The following is a 13487-nucleotide window of genomic DNA, read 5'->3' on the forward strand; positions in this document are numbered from 1 at the left end:
TTTCGGCCATGATATCGCCATGTGTTAACATTCCTGAGGACTCAGATGTTATTCCTTAGTACCTTGTAAATTCATGCCATATCCCACCGTTTCAACCGAAACACAGCCATGCAAACACAACTGTTTAACTCTAAACCTCGCTTACGCTAATGATACAGGGTGCCGAGTCACCAGTGAGAGATGATAGGTGAGTATGAAAAGGCAGGTCAGTTAGGTGAATGATTACTATTAGAGGTGGCGCAACATTGCTAACAATGGGGCTGTTAGACCCCATCGCTAACAATCTCGTTCCCCTCCTACGCGAGTAGTCGCCGCTGCGGACCGCGGGAATGTTTCCAGGGGGAACCGCGTGTAAGTCAACCTAATAGAATGCCGACTGGTAATAGGTTAGACCCCATTGCTAACAATTTGTTTCCCCTCTGGTGACGTGGTGTGCGCGTGCGCGTGCGTGCGTGTGCGTGTGCGTGTGCGTGTGCGTGTGCACGTGGCGGGTCGGGTGCGCAGGCGGCGTCGCCGGCGTGGCTGCGCGCGCGGTCGTGGGTGGTGCGCGCGTGCGCGTGCGAGGCGGGCGCGGCGGCGGCGGCGCGCCACCACGCCGCGCTGGCCGCGCTGCTGGCCGCGCTCACCCTCACCGCGCACCACCCCGCGCAGGTACCACGCCGCATTCACTACCTTCTATTTTACAACAGGGGCAAACGAGCATGCGGCTCACTTGATGGTAATCACGGATGGTGTCACCCACAACACTAAGGGCATTGCAGGTGTGCTGCCGGCCTTTTAAAAAGGAATATGCTCTTTTCTTGAAGGTTATGTTGTCGTATCGGTTCGGAATCACTTTAAAACTCTTCATCATTACATAGTATAAAACAAAGTCGCTGTCGCTGTCTGTCCGCTCCTATATGTATGCTTAAATCTTTAAAACTACGCAACGGATCTTGAAGTGGTTTTTTTAATAGAGAGATTGAATAGGAAAGTTTATATGTATAATATATGCATAATATAGTAGAAGAACAGTGATAATTTTAGAAGTTTCTAATGATATGTGCACCCGTGCGAAGCCGGGGCGGGTCGCTAGTATTCAATCTACACTTCTTGGACAAAGCTTATTACGACACGACACGATTGCTTGAATGACAAACGTGCATAATATTAGTTATTCGTGTATGGGTCTTTTAATGACCATGTAATTTAATTATGTATTAATAGATTAAAAAAAATAACTAATGAACTTCTTGCGGGCTCTTCTCAGCAGATAACAATTTTTCAAATTCTGCAATACATTAAAAAAAAAAGACTTAAAAATTTAAATATTTTAAATGTTAATTAAAGTCAGGTCAAGTGTTAAGCTATCGTGACAAATTTAACAATAGTTAACCACGATGGTTCTTAAGATAAATCATCTAAAAATTAACTCGATAAGGTGTTTAGTTTATTAGTATTCATTATTTAATCACAGCGGCAAGCACTATTTGACAGCTGTGTCACTGTGATTGTCAAAATCTGTCATTTACTTTTTTTTTTTTTTGATAAATCTGACAGATTTTTGATGGCGCATGCGTGGTATAGTTGCCGCCAAAAAGGGATTTATGTGTGTTTATTAATGTTTTTATAGTACAAAGGGAGAGAAATATGATAAATCGTGCGTACTTTGTTAAAAAAAAGGGGTGAGATTCGATGAATAGTGTGTGCTCTGTTGGAAAACTACAACCGGCGTCATTAGGCTGGTGTGGAGTCCAGCCACATAAGCAAGTACCACACTTTATTACATGCCACATTTTACACTGTACATCACCTACACGTGGTAATTACCATGTTGTCCCGGTATAGAATGGGTCACTTCTTTCCTTGGGGGTCGCAGGAGGCGATTTAGGGAGTGCGAGGGATGGGCAGCAGCATTCCTTTTAAAACATCTCCAAAGTCTAACTGCAATTGTCAATCCTTTTGCCAAGCGTGGAAACTACTGAGTTCAGCAGTGGACAGTTAAAGGCTGATATAATGTTCTTCTTACTGACATGTGGAGAACTCTAAGTTTATATGAAAATGAAGAGAAAAGACAGATAAGATTGAGACAAGAAGAAAAGATGTGGTAACTACTTTTTGTCCCAGACTCCGAGTTGCAAAACAATGTGCCTTGTACCACTTCCTTGTTACTCATTAAAGGATCTTATAAAACCAAAGATATTGTGTACCATATTTATAATTTTTTTTTTGTAATGCTGTGTCATCGTAGCACATACAGTAAGAATTTTGTATATCTTGGCAGGGTCCTTATTGCCCGTAAAGTATATTGCACATCCCCCTCTCACCCCCACATACAAATACGCCCAACGCTTCGTTGACGTAATGGACATAACCTTTTGTACAGTATACGCTACTTCGTTTATAAGGCACGTATCGAGTTGGTGATATATAATATAACATTTTTAAACTGACTTAAAACACACTTCGAGAAATGGTTCAGGTAATTAACTGTCTGTTGTTTTTAATTCGCAGTTGAGCATAATTTGCTACGTACTTATTTTCGAAAAATAAAATATCAGCGAGAGACCAACTGAGCAAGCAATATTTTGTATCCCATATTTAAGTGAAGTATTTAAATTTAATTTACATTAGTCAGTCAAATTATTTAGTAGGTTACCCACTGATATGAAAATCACTGATAATTTCAATACCTTCAAAACTAAACTAAGAGCTATTTTGTTGAGAGAATGTTTTTATACTTTAGACGAATTTATTAATTGTGTGTTTGACAAGTAATTTAACTTTGTTATGTCAAGTAATTTATTATAAGCTATCATTTTGTTTTTTAATTTTTATTCTTAGAATTATTTTTTAATTGACCTTATTGTTTATTTTTTTAATTTTTAGTTTATAAAATATTGTAACTTATTTCAAACACAATTGTATGATTATTATTGAATAAATAAATGAAAAATGAAATGATAAGGAAGGTATAGTGCTCCCACCCAAATACACTTGGTGCTACATCGCCATAATGAGCACAACCTTTGGTACAATACATGCTGTTTTGTCTATGAACTACGTATCAAATTGGTAATATTAAAAAATCTCACTCCGAGACGTGGGTGAATGAGTGTGTCCAGTAGTGGTTGTGTGCGCAGGAGTGGGAGTGGTGCGTGATCCGGCGGTCGCTGGAGGGGCTGCGCGTGACGGCGGCGGCGGTGCCCGAGCCGCGCTGGCAGCTGTTCCACGCGCACCAGCTGCGCCGCGCCATCGCCGCCTGCGACCTGCCCGCCGCCGGTGCGTACTTACCACTTGGAAACGCTATCCACACAACATAACGCTAATAAGCTTTTTTTTAATAGATGAAAATGAAATGGTAATCTCGCCTGCGCTATCGGGATACACTGGCGGGACACCAGTGAGGGATGATAGGTAAAGATGAAGCAGGTTAGTTGGCCCATCGTGATTAATTCATCAAAAATTAATCACAATGCGGAACCATGTGGAGGTCGACCTGTTAGGGTATATTGCTAGTAATAGGTTTGTTGGATCTTATTACTAACAATCCTTGTTACCCCAACTATATACACTGGTGAGGATAAAAATCCCATTGTCATGAATACACCTGGGATTCAGTATGATGGTTTCTAAGAGGATTAGGGATAAGGTAACCTAACAGATATTGCTGGGGGGAAAGGGATTGTTAGTAATAGATACTGAAAATCCTATTGCTAGCAATATACCCAACCAGGTCGACCTCCACGTGGTTCCTTCTGGAAACTATCATGGTTAATTCCTGATGAATTCATCATGATGGGCTAACTGACCTGTTTTCATTCTCATCTATCACCCTTCACTGGTGCTCCGCCAGCGTATCCCGTTAGCGCAGGCGGGATTATCATACCATTTTCACCCAGCAAAAAAAAACAGATATTGCTAGCGATGGAGCTGATAGATCGACTAACAATCTTGTTTCGCCTCAAAATCGTAATGTTAACAATTTCAACTTTAGCTTTTTTAATTAGATAATTTTGATTAAAAGCTATATTGAATATAATAGTAGTTTGTGTGGTGATTAGGAACGGGCGGCAAGCGTATCAGCGTGTCACGGCTGCACGCGGTGCTGGCGCACGAGCTGGCCGCGCTGCACGCCACCGCGCCGCAGCGAGCGCTCGTCGCGCACGAGCTGCACAAGGTACGCGCGCACCGCACGCCGTACACTGCACACTACACACTGCACGCTACACACTACACACTGCACGGTGCACACTACACACTGCACGATGCATACTACACACTGCACGCTACACACCACCACCACACATTGCATGCTACACACTAGACAACACACTGCACGCCGTACACTGCACGCTGCACACCTGACACAACACATTGCATGTTACACATCGTACACTGCACGCTGCACACCTGACACAACACACTGCATGCTACACATCGTACACTGCACGTTGCACACCGGACATAACACACTGCACGCTGCACACAACACACTACATGCTACACATCGTACACTGTACACTACACAACACACTGCATGCTACAGATCGTACACTGCACGCTGCACACAACACACTATATGCTACACATCGTACACTGCATGCTGCACACCGGAGACAACACACTGCATGCTACACATCGTACACTGCACGTTGCATACTGGACACAACATTGCATGCTGCACATCGTACACTGCACGCTGCACACTAGACACAACACACTGCATGCTACATATCGTACACTGCACGCTGCACACCAACAACACACTGCATGCTACACATCGTACACTGCACGCTGCACACTAGACAACAACACTGCATGCTACACATCGTACACTGCACGCTGCACACTAGACACAACACACTGCATGCTACACATCGTACACTGCATGCTGCACACCGGACACAACACACTGCATGCTACACATCGTACACTGCATGCTGCACACCGGACACAACACTGCATGCTACACATCGTACACTGCACACTGCACACCGGACCAAACACACTGCATGCTACACTTCGTACACTGCACGCTGCACACTAGACAGCAACACTGCATGCTGCACACCTGACACAACACACTGCATGCTACACATCGTACACTGCACGCTGCACACCTGACACAACACACTGCATGCTACACATCGTACACTGCACGCTGCACACCTGACACAACACACTGCACGCTACACATCGTACACTGCACACTGCACATTGCACACCACATAACATACTGCATGCTACACATCGTACACTGCATGCTGCACACAACACACTACATGCTACACATCATACACTGCACGCTGCACACCAGATAACAACACCATGTTACACAACGTACACTGCACGCTGCACACCGGACACAACACACTGCATGCTACACATCGTACACTGCACGTTGCATACTGGACACAACATTGCATGCTGCACATCGTACACTGCATGCTACACATCGAACACTGCACGCTGCACACGGGACACGACACTACATGCTGCACACAAGACAACATTGCATGCTACACATCATACACAACACACTGCATGTTACACATCGTACACTGTACGCTACACATCGGACACAACACACTGCATACTACACATCGTACATTGCACGCTGCACACCAGACAACACACTGCATGCTACACATCGTACAGTGCACACCACACATTACATGCTACACACTGCATGCTACACATCGTACACTGCCCGTTGCATACCGGACACAACATTGCATGCTGCACATCGTACACTGCATGCTACACATAGAACACTGCACGCTGCACACGGGACACGACACTACATGCTGCACACAAGACAACATTGCATGCTACACATCATACACAACACACTGCATGTTACACATCGTACATTGCACGCTGCACACCAGACAACACACTGCATGCTACACATCTAAGTTCCATTTTACTTCTTTATCCCTTTAAGTCTAATAACTAGTCGGATTTGCAGTAATGATAATGTTTTAAACTCAGGTACTCGACTATGTCACAGAGGTGAACAAGCAGAGAAATCTTGCAGCCACACTCACACACTACTATGACTCGTGGCGGCAGCTCACAGAGATACTATTCTGCGTTGCGCCAGAGGATATACTGAACCTGGAATCGAGGAAGAATCTGCTGCTGAACATTCTCCAAGACCTATTAAATAAGATACCACCAGCTGAAGTGCTACCCCAAATTGGAAACCTGGCTTCCGGCACCGTTTTGCTACTTCTAGTCAACCTCCGCCACTGTTATATCCTACAGAAAAGGGACTCAAACTTAAAATCATCTGATTTCGAAACAACATTCTTCGGACCATCAAACCAGATAATGCAAACGAAATCTCTAACCCTGAAGTTCATACTGCACAAGATCCTTAGCTGGATATTAGTATCAGGCAGTTCCACACAGAAGATGCGAGTGAATCTCTATGGGGCATTACTGAATTATTTAAATATAGTCAATTTAAAGCCAAGTCCTGCCGAGCCTGAGGAGGAAATGAATTCCATGTATGTGAGTCGCTTGGACAGTTCAAAAGCGAGGCCGAGCAAAGAGGAATCCTCGTTGAAGTCTATGGTTATTGATGTTATCAGTAGTTTCGGTGACAATTTGTGTTCGATAGTGTGCAGTGACTGTATAGGCGCTGGGCACGATGTGTGCCGCATGGTGGCGCTCTCGTGTCTCGACACGCTCATAGAGATCAACCCAAGAACCGAATGGATGAATACCCTCACCAATCAGGGGTATTTGAGGAGTTTGATCGAGAGTTTGCTACAGGATGATGAAGGGCTTAGGGAGGTTAGTTATAGCTTATTTAGTTTTTTACTAATTTGTTAGTTATAGAATATCCGGCTCGAAGGATTTTATGTGTGATGTTTTTTATTTATAAATCGAGCAGAAAGATTTACATACTTGAAAATAATAATTCGTAAAATGGATTCAGTTTTCAAATTGAACTCTAAACGAATATTCAAAGATAGAATTTAATTTCAGTTTTAAAAATTCATGCTACAGAAAAGATGTTACTTAAATGGAGAGGACCTGAGGGTGATTTTGTATAAAAGTCGATTGCTTGGGTACCTCTGTCTCATTCATGTTTCAATCGTAAAGCAGTTGTATTTGCATGGCTGTGTTTCGGTTTGAAGGGTGGGCGTATGGCGTGAAATTACAGGGTACAGAGGAATGACACCTGAGTCCTCAGGAATGGCAACGCATGGGGGGTATCATGGGCGAAACAGTATACTCTGATATGTCCATGGCACTGCTCATGTCTATAGGCGACGGTTACCACTTTCCATCAGGTGGGCCGTCAGCTTGTTTGGCATCCTAAGTAGTATAAAAAAAATGGTGTTTATGCTCGCTAATGCGGTAGATGGTGATATAATATGGTGGGTGTGTTCGGGCAGACGCTGGAGCCGAGCCCGAAGTCGCTGCGCGTGCTGTACGTGTTCGAGTCGAAGATGGCGCTGCTGCTGAAGATGGCGGGCAGCCGCGTGGGCGCGGAGACGCTGCTGGCGCAGGGCGCGCTGTGCGGCCTGGCGCGCCTGCGCGCGCTCGCCGCGCACCCCGACACGCTCGCCGCCGCCTCGCGGCCCCGCGACCAGCCGCACTTCGTGCCCTCCGTCGCCGCCAGGTAGCCGCACGCCCTCTACAACCGCCGTAATCGCAACACCTTAGCGGCGGGGGAAAAGGGATTCATAGTAATGAGCTCTAATACCCCATTGCTAGCGATACACCCTATCAGGTCGATCTGCACGTGGTTCTCCCTGGAAACCGTAGTGGTTAATTCTTGTTCAATTAGTCACTATGGACGAACTCACCTGCCTTCTCACTGTCACTCCGTCAGCGTATACCGATAATGCAGTCGGGGCTACCATTTCATCTTCACTAATAAAAAAAATGCCTTAACGGTTGTTGGCGTATTCGGTTTAGCCTGCATGATATTTTTGCTCATTTCATATATTGACACGGCACAGACAAATTTCGACGTGATATCTTGAATCGTCAAAAGTTGCCCGGTTCAAATCTATTTAAGTAGCGTATTGAAATTCAGTTACTGGCATAAAGAATAATTATGTCAAAAATGTGTTCATAATAATAGTGAAGTTTGCGAACGCGCAGGCTATGGGCTGAGGTCCCTACTGAGGTTTTCCCCAGAGATTACAGAACCTCATATTCTTCAAAAAGGGTATATTAAGGTCTCTTCAGAGTCGACAACGCGCACGTGATACACTTAGTGTTGCAAGCGTCCATAAGCTGCGATGACCGTTTACCATCATACTTGTTACCCACTTTTGAGATAAAAAAAAGCTTTTTAAGAACAGATACAGTATTACGATATATTTGATTCAGATTCCGTCAGATAATAGTGCCGGTGCTGGCGCTGTGCGACGCGCTGCTAACGACGCTGGGCACCGACAACCACAGCTGCCTCGTACAAATTGCGCACCTGCTGCTCAGTCATCTAGAATGTATCGACATGGTGCTCAGGTAATTCTCCATTTCTTCACTCCATATTTATCATTTAGAACTATTTACAAATATTAAAATATAATTTGGACTTTATACTTTTCAAATGATAATTTAATTTATTCATATCCGGTGCGAAGGACCAAAATGTGGCGATCAGTCAAAACCGCTATGTTAATATTTACAAGATTTTTCTTGACTTTGTCGTTAAGTTTGTATTTTGATACTAGCGTATGGTTTATATCCTTGATGTCGTGATACTATGGACTATACACGTTGAATACATGTACTTGTGTGATATGTTCAGTTCATTCCATGACAAATATAGTACAAGACCCACGCGTTACTTATTAGCAGGGCGTCCTCATAGAACTGTGGCGTTTGAGGGAAGTTTCCGCTACCAAGCTACGAAATGCTGGAATAATATACCACCCCCAATAAGATTGTCTAAAACTAAACACAATTTAAAAAAAGAACTTAAAAAATTTTTAATTAATAAACAAAAAATTGGCATACTTAATAGGTACATAGCGGAAATATTTATTGCCTTAATACCTGAATGTGACAGAAAGTGATCTCTGACTACCCCTAATCTAATGGTATCTGTTATTTATTTAGAATATAATATCAAATGTAGGCGAATGTAATGGACACATACAACGCATTTTATTTATATTTCTTTTTATTGTTATTTTTAATGAGGAGTTTCGCGACTGACTCTTGGCCACAACAGAATATCAGTGTTTTGCTCTTTTAAGGGCAAAGCATTAAACTGAGTTGTGACGATTTTGTGTTACTATGGCACACGCATAAAGGAAGAGAAAGAAAGGAGATTGTTAGTTTATATATTTTGTTTTTTTTTTTTTGTTTTGTGCTTTTTTATTTTAATTCTTTTATCTCTTTTACTGTATATTATGTGTATGTATTTTTTTATTGTAATTTGTGTGCTGTAAGTAATGTAAATAAATTATCTATCTATCTATCTATCTATATGTACATGTATATGTGATAAATATTATATATGTGGATATTTTTACACATTTGTTTATAATTTATTAAAAAGTGAACTTGTACATTTCAGTTAGTTTTACAATTTTATTAATGTATTAATTGTATGTAATAGTTACTTAACTAATATGAAAAAACCTCGTCCATTCAGAGCGGCGCACCCGGATTCACCGGTGGAGCTGCTGACGGAGGTGGAGGCGCTGACGTCGGTGATCGCCCGCGCGTCCAACCGCGAGGTGCTGAGCGGCGTCCAGGGCGAGGGCGGCGCGGGCAGCGTGGCGGGGCAGCAGCGGCTGCAGGCGCTGATGCTGGCGCTGCTGGCGCGGTTCGCGCACCCGCCCCTGCCGCCGCACCTGCCGCAGCCGCGCCCCGGCCACGACACGCTCTACTATAAGGTGCTTAACTATTTGTTTTTATGGAGTCGCATCTGTTTTTTTTTTCTTTTTAAAACACAGGGGGCAAACGAGCATGCGGCTCACCTGATGGTAAGTGACTACCGTCGTCCATGATCACCCACAACACCAGCGGCATTGCAGGTGTGCTGTCGGCCTTTTAATAAAGGAATATACTCTTCCTGAAGGCTATGACGTTGTTTATGCGTGCAGTGCTATAAAGAAATTGTTGGTTTACTAACAAATGTAATAATTGTTAATTTACCACTGCACGTACTAGGTTAATATGTCGCTCCACCGTTTTTGTCTTAATTTACTGTATTTGTTATTAAGTATATAAGATCATTTTGATTTGTTCATTTTGAGAGCTATAACCGAGCCATTAGAAATATTTAGACAAACCTCGCCGTTTCAATACAACCCGCGACAGTTTTAATTACTTTATGAACCAAAATACTTGACATATGTAAATAATACATAGATAATAGAATAATATCGGGGGGAAAGGGATTGTTAGTAATGGAGACTGAGAATCCCATTGCTAGCAATATACCCAACCAGGTCGACCTCTACGCGGTTCCCCTTGGAAACTATCATGGTTAATTCCTGATGAATTCATCATGATGGGCTAACTGACCTGTTTTCATTCTCATCTATCACTCTTCACTGGTGCTCCGCCAGCGTAACCCGTTAGCGTAGGCGGAGTTACCATACCATTTTCACCCACAAAAAAAAAATAGAATAATTTCAGTACATAAATAAAAAATAATAAAAAAACTACATATACGAGGTCTGTGCGAACTGGCTTGTCACGCCAGCGTCAAGTTTCTCTCGAAACTCGGCAAGAATGGCCGTGAAATTTTTGCCGATCTCAGGTGAAGGAACCAACCGTCCACCATACGATGTTCATTTTCACAGAATTGGCGCAGGGGCGTTGGATTCTTCACCACGACAATGCCCCTGCCCACACCTCTCTTGTTGTCCGTGAGTTTTTGAGTAAAAATTCCAAAAAAAATAGAATAATTTCATAAATGAGATAAAAAAAGTACATAAATAAAAAATAAGGGGATAAAAATTTACCTGAATAATTGTAAAATAAAATTTTTAAAAAACTACATATATACACACAATACATATATTCACAATGTATGTTGTAGCTAAGTTAACACTATATTAGTTATTGATACGAGCATACAACCATCGTGTACCAAGCAGGCGTCACCATTAGACTGTTCAAAATCGATTTCTAATAAAACAGCATGTCTGCAATTTTATGAATATTTTGCTCCTGGTTGATGAAGTCCCGTATGTTGGCGCAGATCGTGTGCAACCTATTGACGTACGCGCGCAACATAATGGACTGCGAGGGTTCACGCGTGGTGGTCCGAGCGACGCTGGCGGGCGGAGGTGGCGGCGAGGGAGCGCCCGCGTCTGCGCCGTGCTGCGGCGACCTGGTGCGGCTGCTGCAGGTGCTGCTACAGCGGCTGCAGCTGCACGACAAGCTGCTCGCCACCGTTCATCATCAGCTGCAAAACGTCTCCACCATGACGCTCGACGGTATCTTTTATTTATATTATATTATTCTGAACGAACATAGCCTATATGGTCTATAAATGGTCATCAATCGAATAGAATGTTCTATTAATGTTTACTTATTAAGTGCTATAAAGGTGTGGTCAATATCTTATTAAAATATTCACTTGATCCGGCTCGAAGGATCATATTTCATGTATGCTATTAATTAAATTGTAAGATGATTGCAGATCTATATCTGCATTGACAATCATTGTATGGCGGCAGATATGAGGAAGCTGGTGACGGAGCAGGCGGCGGAGGAGGCTGCGGAGGCGGCGGGGGAGGCGGGGGAGGCGAGGGAGGCGGGCGAGCCGTGGTCGCCGGCCGAGACGCGCGCGCGCTGCGTGCGCCAGCTGGCGCGCAGGCGCCGCGCGCGCCGCGCCGCGCTGCAGCGCTGCCGCTTCGCGCTGGAGGCGGCGCTGCAGCTGCTGTGGGCGCACCTGCACGTGTACCTGCGGCTTACCGCCGCGCCGCAGCCCGTCAGCGCCACCGGTGACTTGTGTAACAATAACATACGTTTATTATAGTTACAATAATCTCCTCCTCCTCCCCTATAACGCGGTTGATTCGTTCTGCGTTATAGGGGTATTCCCGCATAACGCGTTGTTACGACTTCGTATGACGCGTTACGTACAAATGGTTCATCACATTTAACTTTTCTCGTTGCAGGGGGTTTAAATCAAATATTAAGAAATAACTATGTTATGAACGAAATATGTAATTTTTCATCGTGCCTCCCACCAAATTGTTTATAATTACTCCTCTCCATCCAAAAGATGCCTGGAAGAGATCGCTCTTAGCGATAAGGTCGCCCATTGTTTTCTCGTTGTGATTATTTCTTGTAATTGTTTGTATTTATAATAAGTTTACTATTGTAATCTTTTGGAGGAAACAATAAAGAGTATCTATCTATCTATCTATCTCTCTATGCAGCAGTAAGTGTCAGCATGGCGTGGCGCGCGGCGGGCGGCGAGGAGCTGCCCGAGCTGCGCAAGGGGCTGGCGGCGGTGTTCAACGACCGCTTCACCGAGCAGCTCATCGACACCGCCAAGGTAACGCGCTGGCCCAACACCAATACTCAACAATCTATTTTTTTATTTTATTTTATGGGCACATAAAACAGATCACAACAATAAAAAACATAAATAATAATTACGTTTGTTATTCGGCTAGGTTGTAATCCAATTACATTATGTGCACAGCTTGACTAATTCATGTAAAGCAAACACATAAAATAAAGAAAATACATAAAATGCTATATAAATATATAAAAGATAAAAGTATATCATCATCATCATCTTCCTATCCTTATCCCAATCATTTGTGGTGGTGGTAACAGAGTATATTGTTTCGCCCATGATTCGTTGCCATTCCTGAGGACTCGGTTGTTATTCTTTTGTACCCTGTAAGTTCACGCCACAGAGGTACCCAAGCAAACGACTTTTGTACAAAGTCTCCCTCTGCGGCTTTTCTCCCTAATTGTGACAAAACCTGCAAATACTTTTTGAGTATAAGCAAGCATTGTTTAGTTTGCAGTGTCCAGCGCAGTGAGAGAGTCCTTGTCAAGTTCAGTACAAACACTGTCAATATAAACTGTTTATGATTACTCCTCTCCATCCAAAGGTTGCCTGGAAGAGATCGCTCTTAGCGATAAGGTCGCCCATTGTTTTCTCATTGTGATTATTTCTTGTAATTGTTTATATTTATAATAAGTTTACTATTGTAATCTTTTGGGGGAAACAATAAAGAGTATCTATCTATCTATCTATAAATTCATTCTTTTTACAGAATCAGCCGCCGGCGTACCGTGACTTCGTCGAGGTGTTATTGAAGGACATCAAGAGCATGATCCAGTTCTCGTCGCTCTGATCGCCTCCGCGTGTTCCCGCAACGATCATTGCATTTGTACTTGTTATTAATAAACATTAGTTATTTTTGTAAACTTTTATTTCACTCGAGAAATAAATCTGGTTGATTGAACGAATGAATGAATAATTATTTACAAGAAACATTTTTTTTTAATTTTGGTACAAATAGTCATTACAAAAAAAGGAA

At 43.2% G+C, this 13487-nt stretch overlaps 1 protein-coding gene across 3 annotated transcripts in view; it reads left to right on the plus strand.

The window, feature by feature from the left end:
- The window catches only part of LOC113514644 (nuclear pore complex protein Nup205), a 32461-nt gene extending 19045 nt beyond the window's left edge, over nucleotides 1–13416 (plus strand). The window contains exons 22-32 of one of the 3 annotated variants that reach the window (XM_052902867.1): nucleotides 505–651; nucleotides 3123–3261; nucleotides 4044–4159; nucleotides 5977–6786; nucleotides 7395–7621; nucleotides 8341–8478; nucleotides 9617–9860; nucleotides 11177–11414; nucleotides 11658–11933; nucleotides 12366–12484; nucleotides 13221–13416. In XM_052902867.1, coding sequence (XP_052758827.1) covers nucleotides 505–651; nucleotides 3123–3261; nucleotides 4044–4159; nucleotides 5977–6786; nucleotides 7395–7621; nucleotides 8341–8478; nucleotides 9617–9860; nucleotides 11177–11414; nucleotides 11658–11933; nucleotides 12366–12484; nucleotides 13221–13301 — 2535 coding nt within the window. In that variant the 3' untranslated portion in view covers nucleotides 13302–13416. The remainder of the gene's footprint in view (nucleotides 1–504; nucleotides 652–3122; nucleotides 3262–4043; nucleotides 4160–5976; nucleotides 6787–7394; nucleotides 7622–8340; nucleotides 8479–9616; nucleotides 9861–11176; nucleotides 11415–11657; nucleotides 11934–12365; nucleotides 12485–13220) is intronic. The other 2 variants (XM_052902868.1, XM_052902869.1) reach the window with 2 other exon arrangements.
- The last annotated feature ends 71 nt before the right edge of the window (nucleotides 13417–13487 follow it).

Source organism: Galleria mellonella, unplaced genomic scaffold (assembly GCF_026898425.1).
Source record: "Galleria mellonella isolate WM207_F2 unplaced genomic scaffold, CSIRO_AGI_GalMel_v1 utg962, whole genome shotgun sequence".
NCBI lineage: Eukaryota > Metazoa > Arthropoda > Insecta > Lepidoptera > Pyralidae > Galleria > Galleria mellonella.